Below are 21,660 nucleotides of genomic sequence, written 5' to 3' on the forward strand. Positions count from 1 at the left end.
TCTGACACTCTGCCAATCGAGCAAAAAAGGTACTTTTTTTTAAATATTACCTTTTGAAATAAAAGCTTTCGTCTCATATTTTAGAATCTTATCGTTTTCGTAAATAAGTGTTAGTACCCGGATGTAAATCTCACAAGAACTGGAAAGAGATATATTTCTTCTCTTCGTATCTTTAAGTCTGTTTCTAAATACACTTAAAAGTATCATTTATCATTCTATGCTAAGGGCAGACTACAAACATTATTTCTGTTCAAGGCAGTTTCAAGTGCTAAAGATGCTAATAGTTAATCAGAAAAATATTTATATAAATAAAACAGTAGATGTGTGTGTGTCTATCTGTTAAATATTTATACATAGAAAGACAAACTCTTAAACTTCTGGTCACCTAACATTGCTATTTCCTGTTAATTCCAATCATAACGAGTTTGGATGGATGAATAACGCATACAGACATATATCAGCAAGCTGAAATGCAAACTGTTCATTTCAACTTTCCGACATATTTTACTTCTTCCTGCGCATGCCCAAATTCAATTTATTTCTTCAAGTCGTTTAATATCAAATCTTTCTAATTCATCTCTCGATAGTTACATCGGTAGGAGACGCGACTTAAGTGTTAAAAAATGACTTCGATGCTATAATCGAAACAAAAAAAAAAATTATCTTTTGAAATCACTACTATGTATATGATACGATATAATATTCGATACAGAATGGGCTCTGTAATACTTAATACGAAATCGGCATTAATTAAAATCTATTTAAATGTATTTTACGACGCGTCAAGCCCCCCCCTTCTCAACTAATTATACATTACATGTCGAAATTAACTCGTGCTAAGTGTTAAATAGCAAATCATGTTAAATGTACATTGAATAATCCACAAGCATAAATTCATAGAAACAAATCCCTATAATAATTACTAATATAATAGATTGACTCTCAAAATATGACAAAAAGAGTTTTTGTCTTTTAAAATTCTGGAGATTAAACGTTAGTTTAAATTTTCCAACTGACGTCTTCAGAAAAGCTTGGCACCACAAGACTTATAAAAATGTTCTATATAAGCGGGACTCACAAAAGTTCCACAATCGGATCCGTCTGTTCTTTCAGATTATATTTGCTTACAGCAAGTCCATCTTAAAATCTCATGTCAGTGTTTGCGACATATTTCTAATATATGGATATGGGGTATAAACACAGACCTTATTGTGTAACCTTTGTTTAAACTGAAACATACACCGAAAGTAATCTGGTTAATGTTATTTCAGAGTATTTCTGGTTCTGAGGATTCTACTCTCCAAAAACTGTGAAGGAATTTGTGATATATTTTAAGTCAGACCCCAAATATTATTGTATCATCAGATACCACAGTTTGACTCTAAACGATATGCCAAACACGTGCATTTAACGTTGAGTTTCACATTCGACACGATAACGACATTAGGTAACATTTTCAAAATACAATACGCCGAGGCAATTCCACATTCGTAAGTTAGTATTATGTAGATTATAGGCAGTTTTATATCTTTTAATATGAAAGGTGTCGGTGGCTAAGTGGTTAACGATACGGATTTAGAACCTGGATGTGCCAAGTTCGAATCCAGCTCGTTCCACAGAAACACTTTCATCAAACCAACACTGGACTTTGTGTCTAACCTAAATAAAATATATATAATCGGTAATCATGACTCCCTGCACTAATGATGTCCGACAGGATGTAATACTAGTGTCTGTAAGTATTAAAAATAATTATAGCAAAAATTATATGTATATCTTAAGGATGAACACTGCTTCCTGAATGGTAATTAAAAGGCAGTCAAGTATGCAATGTTTACAATTTCCGCTCATGCGAGCGCGCTAAATTGTCTAATGTATTCGCTCGAATTCGGCATTGATTGTTACCCCCTACACTGATGATTACGTAAGCATCAAACACTCGTGTCTGTATGCATAAAAATTATTGTTAATTATATAATTAAGATGTTTAATATACAATATATATATTATATAATTCATATTATTTCATATGCATTTTACTCGGGCATCTTGTAAATTCTTGTAAGGATGGTAGTCTGAAATGTGGTAGAATAATTAAGCGCAAGACACAAAACAAGTGGAGAACCCATATTTAGACACGTACATATAAGTAGATCTTTGGATTCTGCAATTTGATCAGATGAAAAAAAACTTTGTCTCTGAATTTTATAGATGACGATTTATAATATGTATTATTTATTTTGTTCAGACTATTGTTCTCATCTTGGCCGATGTAACCTCCGACATTCTTCAAGTGTATCTTGATAATAGCTTTTATTGGTGAAGTAGCGGGGGTGCCTGGCGTTGCCCGGGTGTTTGTATGTTTAAAAAAAAGTGGTAGCTGACAGGAAGGCTTGAACCCGCAACGTGTAGGTGGAAAAGAAAGTGCAAGAAACCCTGATATCTTAGTGCTATGCCATGACGTGACGGGAAGTGTAACGCATCCAAATGTAGCGATATCAACCATTACGCCATAGTGGATAGAAAAATGAATGGGAAATCTAGCTGTAGGCCAGTTAAGCATTCAGCTTTCTACTGTATTTGTTTGGGGGGAGCTGATTTTCCCCAACATCGTGAGGAAACAGAGGGAACTCTAGCAGTGTCCATCTGAATAAAAATTGTCTGATATGAAGAGTGACATGAAGGGTTTATCTCACATTTATCAAAGCTAATCGCCTCCCAAATGTCCCCACCTCCTGGGAGGCCAGAAGTCGCATGTGTTTTGCTTCGATCAGTTTCGCTTTATTTATCCGAGAAAGACAAACACTGGAAACAAGGCAAATTTAAAAAGATAGAGATGGCGTCCGTTCACAAATCAGATATTACGATCTAAGGAGTATTAGGAAAGTTCTCCAAAATAGTAACCTCCTCGAGAACATCCGCAGAAAAAGCCTTTCTTAGACATGCAAACACGTGTGTGGCCGTTTTGCCTTATATATATATAGTCTAGCGGGGGTGCCCGGCGTTGCGCGGATGTTTGGAGGTGTGTATTAAAAAAAAAAGTTGTAGTAGGCAGGCAGGCTCAAACCCGAAGCCTTGACGTGAACGCATAAAAGGAAGTGAAAGTAAACGTGACATTTTACCGCTAGGCGACAACAGAACAGGGAGTGAAAAGCGTTCTAATTTAGCGATCAAAAGTTGACATTCACTTAACTTTCGCTTTCTGCATGAGTTCACGTAGGCAAAGAAATGAAATCACACACTTAACTGGCTTATAGCCAAACTTAAGCTTTCGGCATTCTGGCGTAGTTGTTTCCCCACGTTGGTGGGGAAACCAACTCCCCCCAAAGAGGGGGAGCTCTGGCAGTGTCTTAATGATTATCAATTGTCTGATATGAAGGGTATTCCCCCAGTAATCAAAGCTGATTACCTTCAAGACATGCTGGCCACAAAGGCCAGCGAATCGCTTTTATTTCCATTCAGTGTCGCTTTTATATGAAAAACATCAACAAATACGTGACAGAATGGAATAGCGTGAATTGTATAAAAGTCGATCAAAATGAATCTAGAGACAACGCCCCTTCGCAGATCGTAGATATTATGTTCTAGGGGGTATATAAAAAGTTGTAAAAAATAGTAACCCTCTCAATAAAAGCCTTTGCTGGACATACAAAAACGCGCGCAGCCGTTTTGCCTTTATATATATATATATATATATATATATATATATATATATATATATTACATATATATATGGTGGAAAAATGTTTTTTTGCTTTTTTCTAACACAGCATAGTCGTTAGAATTTAAAATGTATCGATTTGCTTTAACGTTTTTGAATTTTTGCCGGTCTGTTTTGTATCAATTCAGACCTGTATGCAAAAGCATTATGTCAAATCGGTACAGAACGAATTTAATACAATGGAAAGGACTCGGCACTCTCAGCATTTCCAAATGCATCACTCATTTTCAATTCTAATGACTATGATCTGATGAAATAACTCCCAAACCATTATTTTCACCAATAAAAGCCATTGCGAGGAATGTACACCTCAAGAATGTCGGAGATTAGATCGGCCAACAATCCAAATAATAAACAAGTACTTTATCATATGAAGAATTAAAGAAACTTTTCATATGAGGAAAAACACAGACACCTCAGAAAAAAAAAGAAGAAAAAAATTCCCGGTAAGAATAGAAAAAAAAGGAACAAAAAAAAATACCATGCAAAACATGCCAAAGATGTTAATCTGAATTCTTTTTTTATAAACTCCCGAATTGGGCAGTGAGTAGATAGAGATGTAGAGAGGAAATTAGTGGTTATCAGCCAAATTTTTAGAAAAAAAATACCTTTTTAATTGGAGAAACTATTAGCAGCAACCTTTTTTTTTTAGCAATGAAACAAAAAAGAACAGAGGCAAAAAAAAAGCTGTTATCCCAGAAACATTTTCTAAGATGGATGGGGGAAGTAAGTGTAGGAATAAGGGGTGGGATATGCCATTAAGGAGAGGGTGTACAACTTACAGTGATATGGGTTACAGCATGGATTTTGACCTATTAATTGAAAAAAAATTGCATATATTTAAGTAATGTGCTGCAAATAAGTTAGCTGTATTTTAGGTGGGTTTTTAAACTGGAAAATATGCATTTTGGAGTTTGAGGATTTCACAAATAGAACTAAAAAAAAGGCGTAAAGATTTAAAAGACGTAATTTACATTGGTAAACATTTCGACCCCGATGCATATAACTCTATTGGAAAGACCATATGCAGTTGGTTAAAAATTGTATTTTTTTTTTAATTATGACATGCTGAACATAATAATGTAAAAATCAATTTAGTATTACTTATGAAATTTAAGAAAAAAAACAAACACTTTTTAAATTAGTTGACATAGCGATTATTGGCTATCACTATGAAAATGGGAACGGAGAAAATATCAAACGAAAGAAGTAAAGTTTGTTTTATTTTTATTTCTTTATTTTTTTTTTTTACATGGATGTCACCACTTATTAAGGCCCAGAAGCCACTCGAGGATACGGGTTATTGTGTGTACAGTAATCAATACTAACTATTACTACGATACTATCCCATTGGAGATTTGATACTTAAGGGGGCGGTTAATCAGGAATTTGTTTATGTTGGACTTGAAGACATCCAAGTTTAGTAAGTTATATACAAATCATTTATTTGAAACAAAATATTTGTAAAAGTTTTATTTCACAACATATTTTGTTTCAAATAAATGATTTGTATATAACTTACTAAACTTGGATGTCTTCAAGTCCAACATAAACAAATTCCTATATATTACTTCTTTTCGTCGGTATTCTTCTTGGTTCCTACTTTCGTATCTACCATAAATAGTTGGTATAATTGAAACATGTCTATGTACAAGTACATTTATTTAGTGACGTTAAGGAATGAATGGGTTAATATTTATGTAAAAATAAATGTAATTGTTTATCTGAAAATAAAAATAGTGTATTAATCGATACACTAGGGTGTTTACCATTAACCAGTGACATACTACTAGTAAAAAGAACATTTCACTGATTCAGAAAATGTTTGTGGATACTATTTCATACATAGGACCAAATTAATGAAAACGTCAATGTTTTTTCTCTGCCCTAAATCTCCCAGAATCTACGCTATTGTTGAAATGTTTTTTCTCTATTGACTAAGGTATGGCTGACTGACCCTCCCAGACCATTACTCCCGTTTTTCAATAGGAGTAAGTTTATTGCTTGCTGCCTGCGACGCTCTGATTGGGGAATATCAACTGAGCTGTAGAGACAATTTTAATAGGTCAAAGTGCTTATCTTTTAGGGGTGCTGGTTCGACTTTCTCTCTCTACCTTCTGACCTTGTGCCACATCTTCCTGCTGTGGAACGGAAGTAAATATGGCCGATATGTTATGAATGTCATATTCGAAAAGACGATAAACATCCAATTAAGGATTGTATATATTTTTCGATTAAGATTGCATGTTTCGGATGTGTCTGAAATCGAAAGGTTTATCTTTTATATTTACGTATTTAAACAAACAAAGGAAGTTTTAGGATATTGCCAAATATGTTTAGTGTCAGATATTGAATACAATATTTAAACAATTAAAATAAACTTTTTTTTTTAATGGAAATTTATTGGGAATCTTTGTTTCATTTTAATCATACATACTATTTAATCACTTCTTTGAAGCAGTTTACTATTTATGTACGACAAATTAAGGAACAATAAAATGACCCCTGCTGATTCTAGATTCGCGTAAAAATCCCAGCTTGCTTGAATGACGTGTCTTAATTCCCTCAAATCTCGGCCCATCAGTCTGAAATATCAGAAATATTTCTGGCAGTTAATAAATAAAACAACAGAAAAGAATTATTTACAATCCTACGAGGTCTTTACTCGCAAGATAATCTCTTCTCAGAAAGAATGTATATTTTATTTCTAGTTGACTGATGTATTTTTTGTAGGCGGAAGTGTACTGCAGTTAGTACGGTGGCTTTTTAAAACCTGTCTGACCTCCCGCAAAGGAGGTAAACAAAACATACGAGGTGCCTTAAATAAGTTTCCAGACATTTTTTGGACAGGCATTTAAAATTGTCAGTATATTATTGCTATACATCTTATGAGATGACTAACTGTTCATCTAAGCCTGAAATCATAAAAATTGGTTACAGTAATAATTGGAATACACATAACTAAAGCCTAATTGCATTTTTGAAATTTACTAGCTGTGACAATCTGGATATGAGGCCACTTTAGAAGAATGATATGCAATAAAATTCTGTTTTAAACTTGGAAAAATGCTACAGAAACGTATGGAATGCTTCAGATTGCTTTTGGACCATTTTGCATGAATCGAGCATAGGTTTGTGAGTAGCATAACAGATTCAAGGAGGGCAGGGAGTCTGTGAGAGATAATGAGAGGTGTCGGAGGAGTAAGAAAGTCAGAACACTAAAGTTTATTGGCCAAATAAAGAATTTAATGGATAAGGACCGTAGTGTGTCTATAGAGACAATAAGTGCATAGTTTGTGTGTACGGTTCCTACCCTGATATCAAATATTTATGATGAACTGGAGATGCAGACGATTTGCATGAATATTTTTCGCAAGGGTGCTCAGAGATGATGCCCATCATGGTCAAATAGTCTGTGATCAAGACAGTTCCTCAGCCACTCTATAATCCAGACTTTTCTCCCTGTAACTTTCGGTTATTCCTTAAGCTCAAGGAAAACCTCAGTTGTCTCCTAACGGCAGCCTCTGAGTAGATGAAAAAGGCTGTGACAAGGGTCATTGGCACGTTCATACATTATGACTTCAATGGGTCCTTCCAGCAGTTGGTGGAACGGTACAAGCGTATTGCAACCGGAGGAGATTACTCCGAATGGAAATAGAGTCACATGTATGTACTATCAATAAAAGTGTCCATACGAAAAACGTCTGGAAGCTTATTTAAGGTACTTCGTAAACATAAAAGAATAAGTAAACATGAAAAAGTAACATTATTAAAAAAATATTTACGATTTTGAAAAAGTAAACAAATATTTTTTTTACTTAACTCATGTTTTTTTAATCCTCCTCCCTTTATTTCTGAAATAAACTACAAATTCCAAAGAATTTTAGAAAAAAAAAACAATAAAAAATGCATGTCAGTCCGTCTAAATCAAAATCAGTTGCTTCTTATAGTTCTTTTCCTAAGAACCCTAGGTTACTCGAATGATCTTTCTAAATATCACACAAATAGCGAATCAGCAGGAACCATTTGTCATGCCTTAATTTGTCGGACATCATTTGAATTTTTATTATGAAAATTAACCAATAATCCCTCAAGAAGTTAAACATACCAGCATTGACTTCCAACGGCATATTTGCTAAAGTTCCAAAATACGAATATAAATAAATCCTAATATAAAATTGGTAACAATGAAAATAGCACTTATCACTTTGAGACAACACGACGAATAAACTAACGTTAATTATTAATATATAAATAGAATGTCAGGTCCTTTAGGCTTTATATTTCAAATTATGAGTTGAACTATACTTCTGATACTTAATTTAATTCGAAGTTTATTTTCCTATTCTGCACAATTAATCAAACTGAAAGAAGAAACATACCATAGAAAAAACTTCTAAAATTTGAATTAATTTTAGAAGTTTTTTTTTTTTTTGTGTGCGCATATGTTTTCGTCAGATATTACTTTATTTGCTTTCTGAGATATTAGACAAAATGTATATATATATATCAAAGAACACGGTACATTTTTTTTTAAAGAAAATGTAATTATACGACATTTTAATATGCTGGAAAGGCTGTTTTTTGAGAAAAATAGACATTTGGATCTTGGAATGTAGCTATACTGTTATTCTGTTATGTATGCGGTATTGTTATATTTGTGTATACCAATCCTTTTTACTTGGAAGTTGAATGTTATTCAAAGAGTGAAATATAATTGCAAAAAATTATTTTACCAAAAAACAACGAATACACACACACATTATATATATATATATATATATATAAACAAGAAAAATTTGTTATGAAAATAAAAATTGACTTTCGGATTTCAATAATCAATTCAGATTCGGATTCGGATTGCAAATATTTTCTTACGAAGTACAACTCAATTAAAAAAAAAACACATGAATTTACTATTTCATTCTCTTTTAGTCCCAAATGTTTTATGCATTCTTTTCAAACTTATGCTCCTCTGTAATAAAATTTTTACTGATGTTAATGAAAAATATATATTGGTTAAGGATTTTACTTTTATTCTAACTCATTGTTTGATTCTTTTATGAACTAGTAAATATTGTAATTCATTCAATTTTTATTTTCACAGCCAATTTTTTCTTATTTGATTGTTTCATCTTGTCTATTTAGCTTTGTATTATGTCAGACAGTCTAAACAAAAAAATATAGGATGCTTATAATATTTGAATCCCAGTTTTCTTGAATAACGTGCCTAAATATTAATAGAATAGATAATCAGTTGGAGCAGTTGTCGTACATTAGCCGTGCACTTATTAGTCGTTTATAAGATAAAATTAAGAAGATGAAAAAATTACGGAATTAAAATATTTTGTTTCATCATTTTAACGAAACACAGCATAAGTGTTTTGTCTTCAAATCCTTTCATAGTAAATTATTCTATGTATTCAATTAAAATAAAAATCAAATAAATTAGCCGTTGTATACGAAAATATTAAGGAAGCAATGTTAACGTATGATTCATTAAATTTAATCAGTTATGTCATCAATCCTTTCCATTGAGTGATACAATAGTATCTTCTGTTGTTTGTTTGTTATTGTTCTCTCGTCTACATAAAGTACCACAACCAAAATATCATATTTAAAAAAAAAGAGATGAAGGCACCATTTCCATTGGAAATTCGTCTCAGACACAAAAGGTTATTGAAATAAAAATAATCTTTTTGACAGATATTGATTGATTTGTTAACTTATAAAGAATGTTAAATGTTTCGTTGTATTCTAGAGAAAGAAAAATAAATGGGAAAAATAGATAACCGCTAAATATCGGAAGACAAATCAAATCAACATTTTTTTGGTTGACTATAACTTTTGACTATGGCACAATGACGTTGACCCGCCGATGCTAGACAGATCACCGAAGTTAATCAACGATGAGCCAGCCAGTACCAGATGCATGAAATTTGGAAAGGCTAGGTAAATATACAGCGTCAAGTCGTAAAAATTGGGGAGAGGAATACGATACACCCCCAAATCAAGACGAAAAGAAACAAAGAAACTACCGTCATTACTTGTCCCCCCAAGATTACCATGGCTCTCCAAATTGTAGAGCCATAGTCACCGACACTGTTAGAACAGGACCACTGCATGCATGCAAATTTTGACTGCTTTTTTTTCTCTGCACTCACTTAAGTCTTCCTAACCGCCACATCATCCCCGTTTATAACCCCAACCGCCACATCATCCTCGTTTATAACCCTAACCGCCACATCATCCCCCTGTATAACCCTAACCTACCTTTCATCAAAATATCTCTGCTGTGTAAAATGATAAAAAATGTTTCTGCTGCTTAGATAAAGATTCTGAATAAAAAGAAGGATACCTTTGATTTCATTTGTCTTCTGTATTTTGCATGTATGGCACGATGTTACTGTGATACTGTTTTTCGTTTGATCACCACAGTTAAGTAACGTTGAGCCCGGCCAGTACTAGATGGGTGATCAGTTGCGAATGCTTTTTTAGGAAGAAGGAGAAAGAGGAGATGAAGAACAACTCTCTCTGCAAAAACTAACATCGTCAAAATTATCTCCCTTGATCGAGTTAGAGATTTTTATATTCATAAGCAATGCTCATATCTAAGCTTCTTCGATAATATTGAATTATCCTATCTAAACGCTGCTATTCAAAATCTATAATCACAGCATTTTAATAGAAAATCTTTGGTTTCAATTTTTATCTAAACTGAAGATTCGTCCTCCTCCCCCGTTAATGTTAACAAAGCGAAGAAAAAGCCAAAAAATAAGTCTTCCTTCGAAGAAGATTTTTTTTTGTTTCAACTATTCTTACATTATTGATATACTAAAATATTTTTGCATCATTTTTTTGTTTCAATTTCCATTACAAATATTCATACGTATATGATACTTATCTCCATCTTTTTTTTTTTTTTTTTTTGTCATTTGACTTATTAAATGGTGTTTACTAGAGTTTTAAAATATGTATTTTCTGTGAAATGAACACATAAAAATGATATGAGGACGAAGGGGAACGTTAGACACATTATTTTTGCATCAACCTAATATTCAGCAACTTACGAGTGAGGTTATAATATTAGTCATGGATGTGTAATGATGATAGATCTCGTTGAGAGCTGTGCAGAGGAGTGTAAGGGGTGCTCAACACTTTTATTCCTGTTTTAAAAGTTCCCTTTTCAGACGAATGTATTATACACGCCTGTGCCTCATCGAGACACGTTTTTTTTTGTTCTTTTTTTGTACTTGAATTCCTGGCCTTGAAATGTTTTCGGAGCTGTGTGTTTCGTCCTCAAGATTTCACTACCGAACTCCTCTAACCTCCTACTACATCCAAGGGCGATCACCCTCTTATCAGTCCAAAAGAAGCAACTCTATTTTCATTTTTTTTTTTAGATATATCCGAACATTTTATCAATAAGAAAATTCATATAAAATATAGATATCCGGGGTATTTGTTAATAGAAATGCTTCAACATTAGCTAAATTAGTTCTAAGCCCACGGATATTTGTGAATGGGAGCCTCAAGGGAGGAGGCAAGTTGAATTTGTTTGTCCCTAAGCCTGGTTTAAGCTTATTTTTAGATTGTACTGTCGTCATATTTTTTAAAGAGTTTCGGTTTAGGTAAGGGAGAGCTAAACAAGAGGTTATGCAGAGCATCAGACATGCATCACAAGTAGACCATCAGCTGACCTTTCTCCACTTACACAGATGCAGCGGGCAGCACAACTCATAGCTTCACTATATCTCACTCCCTATCACAAATTGTTACGTTTCCAACCCGTTTCCCTGACCAGGAAGAACTACACGCATCACTTCTAAATCTGTTTTTGACCACAGTTCCCGATGACTGCATAACCAAGGCCCACAGCCCACTCGGGAACGCCGATCATGCAGTGATTAATGGTTGAAATCGCCCTAAACTCTAGAGCCAAAACTGAAGAGCCAGTGCTCAAAACAACGAGATATTATAAAAAGGCTGACTGGGAAGCCATCAGGGAACTAATCAGAGATGCCCCATGGAGAAAATTTTTTTATCTCCTTGCTGAACAGTGTGCAAACGAGACCACTGACCGGTTCAAAACTGCAATCGAAGCGCATGTTCCCATGCAGAAATTTTATAGTAAGCCCCACTCTCCCCAATGGTTTATGTCGATTTGCGCAACTGCCATTGCTCAAAAGCAGCATGCATACCGTAGGTTTAACCGACATAAGTCCAGTTCAAACAGACTGAAATATATGGAAGCTAGAAATAACGTTAAGAAAGAAATAGCGACAGCTAAGAGAGAATTTACGGAAACCACTAAAAACCGCATCGAACCCAAAAACTAGGAACTCGAGACTTCTGGAAAATCTACAACAGTGTAGTAAATAATGGGCAATCAACAATTCCCCCACTAACCAACAATCACGAGGTTGTCTCCTCAGCAACCGACAAGGCTAACATGCTTGCCAGTCGGTTTGCCTCAAACTCCACATTGGACTCTTCCAACCACCCCCTACCTGACTTTCCTATGCAGACAGACGCCACGCTAGACGATCTGAAAACCACCCCTGCTCAGGTGCATGCTATCATAAAAAACCTTGACACTTCAAAATCATGTAGACCCGATCTTATCCCAGCTGTACTATTAAAAAAGTGCTCAGCCGAAGTAGCTCCAGTTCTCTCCAAACTCTACAACAAATGCCTTAATGAAGCTTGCTTTCCGGGCTGTTGAATACTGGTACAACAGAAGCAGTTTTCCAAGAATTCTGGCGAAAGGACTGACCCATCAAATTATCGCCCCATTAGCCTCCTTCCACTTTTTGCCAAAATATTTGAGACCTTAATTAACCATACTCTAGTCCATCACCTTACAGATGCTAAACTTCTGACTGACCCACAATATGGATTTAGACAAGATCGTTCCACAGCAGACATCCTAACTGTGATCTCTGAACGTATATACCATTCACTGGACAAAGCGGGTGAGGGCAGAGCGGTAGCTCTAGATATATCTAAGGCTTTTGACAGGATATGGCATGAGGGTCTCCTCAGGAAAATTAGATCATACGGTATCACTGGTAGAATACTTAACCTGGATTTGTCTCTTATCTAAGAAGGATTTAATTATGTTGGCCTCGACGGTCGTACATCTAAACAATATGATATAAATGCGGGGGTGCCCCAGGGTTCTATCCTTGGACCTCTATTGTTCCTGATATTCATAAATGACCTCCCCGACAAAATTGCCTCTGAGATGGGTATATATGCTGATGACACTACACTCTATGGCAGGCACGACAGAAAGACGAATGAACACATTTCTAAAGAAATGGCAGAAACACTAGAGGATGACCTCCAATCTGTGGTAGAATGGGGACAAAAGTGGTTGGTCGCGTTCAATGCTGTTAAGACTAAACTAGTTTCATTCAATAATTACAAGAAACCCTCTCTACCACCTATAGCAATGGCCAACGACTCTTTATCCGAGAGTACATCTTTCAAACTCCTTGGCCTAACGTTCACAGGAAACATGAGCTGGAACAATTACATTGAAGGCATTGCCAGGGCTGCAGCAAGAAAGGTGGGCTCTCTCTACCGTGCTAGAAAACTACTAACACCCGAAAGTATCCTGTACGTCTATAAAGCCACCATTCGCCCATGTATGGAGTATTGCTGTCACATCTGGGCTGGTGCATCTGCTACTAGTCTCTCGCTCCTTGACAAGGTTCAAAAGAGAGTCGCAAACCTGATAGGCTGAAGCTTAGATGCCAGTTCAGGGCCTCTGTCCCATCGACGAAATGTTGCATCCCTGTGCCTTTTCTACAAGTATTTTAGTGGTGAATGCTCTGACGAACTGCAATCACTTGTGCCCCCACGACGTGAGCACCCTCGACAAACCCGACAGGCAGCTAAATCCCACCCCCACACTGTAGAGATCCCTAGATGTAAAAGATCTTTTTACTCCAATAGTTTCTTCCCCAGAACCGCTGGGCTCTGGAATTCCATTCCAGGTCCCTGCTTCCCCAACAGTACTGACGTGCAGAAGTTCAAGTGTAACGTGAACTGACATCTTGCTGCCCAAATCCCTACATAGTACCCCAGTAGTTGTTGCCCCTGATAGTAGCCCCCTATACCAAAGTGGCAATTTGCCTTGTTTGGGGTGAAAATATAATTAAAAAAAATTTTTTTTAAAAAGTAAAAAAAAAAAAAAACTGATTTGTTCTTAAATTCAGAGTATTCTAATTTTAAACTAAATATTTAACCCGATAATTAATGGTACACTAAAAAATAATATTTAAAAAAGTTGTTTATGTTGGAACAAGAGAAACAGTCAGTTGGTGGCAGCTTACGGGGGGGGGGTGAGGAGTTACGAATTCAGAATAGCAATCATTAGGTAGGATAATTCCGTATCATCGTGAAAATTTGACCTTGTAACTCTCGATGATATCCGATTTTGTCCTTTAGTTTTTTAACACTTGTTTTCTGGATCTTTCTTGAAGTATGCAGCACGTGGAGCTTTTCAATCGCTTTATGTTATTAATCACCGTTCTTCTATCAATATATCTGCCCTATTAATCCTTATCCTCGATTGGTTTTAGTCTTGATAAGGGATGACTTATTATTACAAATAAAAATATAGATATGGATAAAGGAGACAGCTGGATCACCTCACCCATACACAATGCACGAATACATTGCAATATTATATATTTTCTGCATTCCGAGTGCATTGTAGATTTTTGAAACTAGCCTTTTGAGCAATTCACCGTTGATACCAAAACATATATATAACAATAGTAAAACTTAAATAATTCCCCTAAAATAAGTATAGCACAATAGAAAAGAATATGATTTAAAAAAGCCTTCTTACTCCAATCTTTGCAATTAATTTAAAATTTAAATTTATTTCTCTATGATTTTACATTAAATATTTTTTTCAAGAACAAATTTGCTGAATTAAAAAAAAGTGTGACTTTAATGTAAAATCTAATTTCTTTTTCTTAATTTACTACTCTAGAAGGATTGTGGCATTTTTTTTAAATTGGGTGATTCCAGAAATGTAACATTATTGGAAAATGAAATTTTCGAAAAATGATTTGTGGCATTTTTAAAAGAGGATGGTAACGATGTAAAATCTTCGGAAAGTAGTTTTTAATTTATTTTTTCCAGAAGAATTTGTGAAAAGATGCTGACTCAAACATAATACATGAGAAAATGAATTAAAATATTTTTCAAAAACGGATACAATATTTTTTTAAAAGACGGTGGCTCAAATACAAGATATTTTAAAAAGATATTTTTGAATCTATGTCACAATATAGAGCCATCCTATATATATATTATTCCTTAATTGGAATTTTTTATTTTTGAGATGAGCATTTTTATGTTAATTTTATTTTTTATATCGGACTATTAGTCTCATCTTTATTAGTTGTTGCTTGTTTGTTTTTATTGGTTCACAACGTTTCGGCCAACTTCCTCTGGCCTTCGTCAGGTGGTAACCGCGACGGATAGGAACTTCGAATCTCCTAACTGCATTCTCAGCCATCACTGCCATCCGTAGTTGTCGTCGTCTCACCACATTTTTGACCAATTACCTCTGGCACGCTTTGGGTGCCAGAGGTAATTGGTCAAAAATGTGGTGAGACGACGACAACTACGGATGGCAGTGATGGCTGAGAATGCAGTTAGGAGATTCGAAGTTCCTATCCGTCGCGGTTACCACCTGACGAAGGCCAGAGGAAGTTGGCCGAAACGTTGTGAACCAATAAAAACAAACAAGCAACAACTAATAAAGATGAGACTAATAGTCCGATATAAAAAATAAAATTAACATAGAGCCATCCTCTTTTAAAAAATGCCACAAATCTAATTGCTCTAAGATCTTACTTTTGAATTCATTTCTCTATGAAAAAATGGTGGTATTTTACTTAAAAGAAGATGGCTCTGATGTAAAATATTAGAAAATGGTGTTAAATTATTTTTTTTCCAAAATGTATTTGTGACATTTTTTTTTATGATTATCCTTAATTCTGGAATAGTCTTAAGGAAGACAATAAAACTAACAGAATTATTTCTATTAAAAGGAAGTGTAAAAATATATAATATTCGAAATTTTAACATGACGTTGAAGATGGAGAATATTTTAACCTTGATTTTGATTATTTGGATTATTCTCATCCTTGTTATTAATTTTTCCTTAATATTTCGGCTGATGTACACTCTTCTTCAAGTGCACCTTTTAAAAACTTAGACATGTTTTTTTTTTGGTCCTCTAAAAAGATATCAAATAAAATTATAAAGCCGTCCAAAGTAAAGCAAATAAAAATTTACTGACAAGTCAGAATTAAAACTTCAAGATCTAGAATATGTTCACAAGTTCTCTGAATAATCCAAACAATACAAAGTAGCAATTCTTGTTAACTATTAATCGATTAATTTTTAAAATAACATTAATCTCTGTTTCCTGGGTTTTTTTTTTTGTTTTGTTTTTTAAAAATATTTTTCACCTCAAACAAAACAAACTGCAACTTGGATATAAAGGGGTACTATTTGGGATCATGTCTACAGGGGACTATGGAGGGAGTTAAGTAGCAGGATTTCTGTTCATATTACATTTTAACTTCTGCATATAGTCAGAGAAGCAGAAAACAGGGAGGAGATTCCAAACTCTGTCAGTCCAAAGGAAGAAACTACTAGAAGGCTTTTCAAAATGTAGGGACCTCAGCATTGAATGCATGGGATTTTGTCTAATAGGAAGCGACTCAAGGTAGATGCACCAGCCTAGATGTGGCAATAATACCCCATGCATGGATACTCTTATGTGTGAGTGGTTTTCTAGCATAGTATAGGGATACCACCTTATTTTCGGCAGCTTGGCAATGTTCTCAATGTATTTGTTCCAGTTCATGTTGTCTATGAGTTTTGAAGGCGAGGAGAATGGAGAATGAGCTCTCATGTAGGCTGTTATTAGTCTTGGCAATCGAAGATTGAGAATGTTTCTTATCTTATTCATACTGATAAATGAAATTTTTAAATTCATGTATTTTCTGTACTTTCAATATTTTTTATTAATATAAATAATTTTGAGAGGAAACCTGCAATTGTCACATATTTTTATGCCGTTATAAAAATATAATTCAATGTGCAGTTATCAAATTTACTTACTATTTCAATAAATATTCGATTAATAGTAACTGTGACAACATGTAAAAAAAGAAGTTTTTAAATGTCATTTTCCTAAATTTATTTTTGATTGTCAATTTAAATACATTTCAGTTTCTTTTCTCCTCGTCTTTACGAACAGACAACTAATATTCTAATTAAAGAACATAAAATAGTTGCATATATACAAAAAAGAAATAAAATGTTAGTGGTAAGAGAGGCAAACAAATAAAAAAAAAACTAAAATAACTTTACCGCATCCCGGGCAACGCCAGGTTGGAACAGATAGTATGAATATAAAGGTTTTCATCATGCTGATGGATCTTTCCCAGTTTGTAAACATGATTTCATATGAGTTGCGAAAGTGTACATAAATTCATCATTATTTTTTTCGCATTAACCACTGAAAATGTGATTTTAAAAAATGGCAGTATATAAAAATTAACATAAAAAATGGATATTATAAAATATTACGTGTTTGATTTTTTTTAGATGAAGATTGGTTATTCGTATTAGTTGGATTCATCAGACTACTGTTTTCATCTTAAGTGTCATTTTCATAACATTTCCGTCGATGTAACCTCCGACCTTCTTCAGGTGCATTTTTCGATCACCCACACTGAGAAAAAAAAGTGATATTCTTCTGAAGATTAAAGGATCAATTCTCAGTGTGGGCGACTGAAAAATACAATTGCAATTGGATTTTTCCGCAGTCATTAGAGTATTTGGAAAAAAATCAATTGTAAAAGTGATATTCTCCCGAAGTTTGAAGGTTTAATCCTCAGTGTGGGCAACCAAAAAAATACGATTATGAATTACTTGGTATGCTCTTATTCTGTCAGTCATGACTGGATAGAAGTCCTATCCCCAATGAAGTAAATAAAGGATTCTGTAGGAAATTCCGTACAAATTCCCTAGTTCGAAAAGGTACACCTCAAGAATGTCGGATGTTACATCGACCGAAACGTTGTGAAAATGACACTCAAGATGAGAACAGGAGAAATAACAATATCTTTAAATCATTTGGATTCATCGAACTGCTATTTTTTTATATTGTTGTTGACACTTCTTTTAATTGGATAATACCCTTAAATCAATGGTTAATTCAACTCAAGTGTGAAAATAAATCCAGAAAATCACAAGAAAAAAAAGGATAATTGTATAAGATTCGAGTCTATATCTTCCAAAGAAGGATCATCTGCTACATGGGGGAAAGGGGTCGTCTTAAACACGTAAATACTTAAGCTTCCTCTTCTCTCTCTCCTTATTAATTGTTGAATGCAATAAACAAAGGAAATACTACAGAGATTAAAATAGTACATTATAAACAAGCCAGAATATCACCACAAGCAGTAATACTATGGGGGTCGTTCTAAAAGTTTTTTTTTTTTTTTTTTTACACAGTGATCACCACTTATCAAGGCCCGGAAGCCACTTAGGGATAAGGGTTATTGCAAGTACATTACGTTAGTGTGGAGATTTTATGAAGTGTTTACTGAAGAGGGCGGTTCATTAGGAATTTGTTAACATTGGACTTGAAGACATCCAAGTTGTAGTCCGGAGGGAAGCAGGCAGACGGAACAGAGTTCCACAGGCGTGCAGTTCTAAGAAAGAAGCTTTGTTCATGGAATCCACGTTTTGATTTAGGCACAGATATAGAATGGGGGAAATTTTTCACAGTGGATTCAGCTAGACGGGTGTTTTTCGTGAAAGATTGGCGAGGGGGGGACCAGAGATTGGAGTTCAGATGAGCACCTGCCATGGAAATGACGATAAAACAAGGATAGGCTCGCAACGTCTCTTCTGTGGGAGAAAGGTTGCAGGGTAGAGAAAAGGGTATCCCCCACTAAGCCACGAAGTCTATTTTGTACTCTGTTAAGGCAGGATAGGCTGTTTTTAGCAACTCCTGCCCAGATATGGAAGCAGTATTCCATCCTTGGACGTACTTGGCTTTTATATAGATAGAGAATTGCATCATTAGTGAGATATCTTCTGTAGCGGTAGAAGGATCCCACCATCTTTCCTGCGACCTTGGCAACAGACTTGATGTATGTGTTCCATTTAAGATCAGGAGTAAAGGTCAAACCCAGAAGCTTGTCAAAGCACAGGGCCTCACCCAGACGAGAGCCATCCATTTCAATTGATGCCAGATGGGGATCAGAGCGTTGATGATGTAAGGATAGGAGTTTGGTTTTGGATCCATTAAAGGTAACCAGCCACATCTTCCCCCACTGAACCATGCGCTCAAGATCAGAGGAGATAGAATCAGAAAGAACTTTGTCATTTACAGCTTTTGATGTGTTGCCGTAGATGGTCGTGTCATCAGATGTCAACGAATGATTTAAGTATGTGTTTAGGGAGGTCATTGATGTAGATCAGGAAGAGAGTTGGGCCCAGGATTGACCCCTGAGGGACTCCAGCATTTATATTGCAAGTCCCCGATTTTTGTCTATCTACCACTACTCTTATGAGCCTATCAGAGAGAAATGATTTAATGATTGAGAAAACATTTCCAGTTATACCGTAGCTGGAAGGCCTTTGATATGTCAAGAGCAATTGCCCTAGAAAGGAAGCCTTTGTCAAGAGATTCACTAATCCTGTGGGATATAACCGTCAGCACATCTGCGGTAGATCTTGCAGAGCGGAAACCATATTGTGTGTCACTAAGAAGGTTATTCCTGCTGAGGTGGTTGACTATTTCTCTATTTAATATGGATTCCAGCAACTTACTCATAACACACAGGAGACTTATTGGTCTGTACTGAGAGGGAGATGACTTATCACCTGAATTCTTAAATACAGGGCAAACTGATGAGGTCTTCCAGGGAGTCGGAAAGCACCTCTCCTTAAGGCAGCATTTAAATAGTTTCGTAAGTATGGGAGCAAGTTCTGGTTGAAGCTTTTTTAACACTATAATTGGGATGCCGTCAGGACCAGTTGCTTTACTGGAATCTAGGTTCTTGATTAGCTTGGCGACCTCCTGCACGGATAGTAAAGCTTCTTACTTTTTTACTCAAAAAGTTGTTAAGCTACAAAGACAGGAACAGTGCCATTAAAATGAGCGACATTTTGTGCTCTAGAATTTATTTTTCTACATAGTCACCACCATGTACTTTTGCTAGTAATTCAATGGCGTATTTCTCCTTCTGATGCACGTTCATGACAGTGGTTTATTTCTTAGAGTTTCACACCGTCAATATCTGCAACAGAGATACGAAATTTTCCAAACCTGAATGCATCAGTTCGGTCATTATCTTAATGCAATTTGCAATCCCCTCGGACGGAATAAAAATAGGAGGTATTACTTTTGGAACGCCCCTCGTATTTAACCCATCGTTGGAGGGGAAAAGAAATATAATGAATGAGCAGAATGAGGTTAAGTTTGGATTTTATTTCCTTTAATCTTAAATTTAACTTGTAATGTTTGTGAACTTTATATTTTTATATTGGATTGCAATTTATTTACATGAAAATATTATTTTGATCATTTTTTTCCCTTTAACTAAACTTACATTCTATTCAATAACTTTTACAACAATCTTAAAAGTATAAATTTATTTAAATGTTTATTAGATGGCAATAAAAATAGTTTCTATCCTAATTTTTTTTCAGATTTAATTGTATTGGCAAACTCACTTATGTAAAACTTAACTGACTATTGGGTTCATTACCCAAATTGTTCATAATTTGGCCGTCTCTTATTTTCAAGAAGAGTTTCAAATCCTTAGGAAGACTCTAATTTTTCACTTTAATAATAAGCACAGTAATTTAAAGAGAAGGGTTAGCACAGTATTATTAGATACAGAAAGGAAACCTCGCTAGTGAATGATGATGTTATGGAAAGCGCCATAAATATTCGAAGAACGGGTTTAGCTAGAAAAGGATATATTGCACAAGAAAGTGAGTACAAAGAAAAGGTTGTCTAACTAATAGTCGGAAAATGCCGACAGTCTGTGAACTCGTGTTGGGTAGCGATAATTTCCTATGAGACTATTATACACTGTTGTTGTTTTTATTGTTATGAGGGCTTACCCATTTACAATAGCATAAATTTTATGGATAGAAATGATATGAGAATGATACAATCGATGTGTAATATAAGTCTTAGATACAGGATTAAATTTATGACTCTTGAGCAAGATTAAATTTGGATTATAGCGACATGTACGCAGAAGATAAGATTTTGATGGTATGGTGATGTTAAAAGAATGCATGAGAGTCTTCAGTTAATGGTGGTAGAACAGTTGAAGTAGAATGTCCGGTTCACAGGAAAAGGTTGAGAGAAACGTGGGAGAGAGTAATAAGGATGAATAGAAGAGAACAAAGGCGAAATAAAGACCTGGCGAGAGATGGGTTAATTTGGAAGTCAATTACTAAAAGCCGTCAACCACATGCCAGACTGGAAAACGGATGTTAAACCAAATATAATGATGGCGGCTCTTCGCTACCTGGGCTAAATTAATCATTTTTAAGGGTATTTTTTTTTTACAATGTAGTCACCACTTATCAAGGCCCGGAAGCCACTCGGAGATAAGGGTTATTGCGTATACAGTATTATATGGGCATTACGTGTGCAAATATGTGTCAGCAAAAAGCAGCAATGATGCATTAAATATTGTTGCAAATAAATGAAATTTTTACTAAATCTAATGAAACATAATTTTGTTTGTTTCTTAATTTTTGAGATGAGGATTGATAATTTGTTTTATTTGAATTATTCGGACTACTGTTCTCATCTTGAGTGCTATTCAAATAACGTTTCAGCCAATGTAACCTTGGTC

The 21,660-nt window shown here is 34.8% G+C and overlaps 1 protein-coding gene across 1 annotated transcript in view; it reads right to left on the bottom strand.

Moving 5' to 3' along the window:
• The window catches only part of LOC145284538 (thrombospondin type-1 domain-containing protein 7A-like), a 1,985,627-nt gene that overhangs the window by 246,198 nt on the left and 1,717,769 nt on the right, over positions 1–21,660 (bottom strand). Inside the window, exon 18 of the mRNA XM_080133436.1 lies at positions 4,504–4,533. Within this exon, the coding sequence (XP_079989562.1) occupies positions 4,504–4,533 (30 nt within the window). The remainder of the gene's footprint in view (positions 1–4,503; positions 4,534–21,660) is intronic.

The sequence above is a fragment of the Euprymna scolopes genome, chromosome 9, assembly GCF_053919585.1.
Source record: "Euprymna scolopes isolate OS-2025 chromosome 9, ASM5391958v1, whole genome shotgun sequence".
NCBI lineage: Eukaryota > Metazoa > Mollusca > Cephalopoda > Sepiida > Sepiolidae > Euprymna > Euprymna scolopes.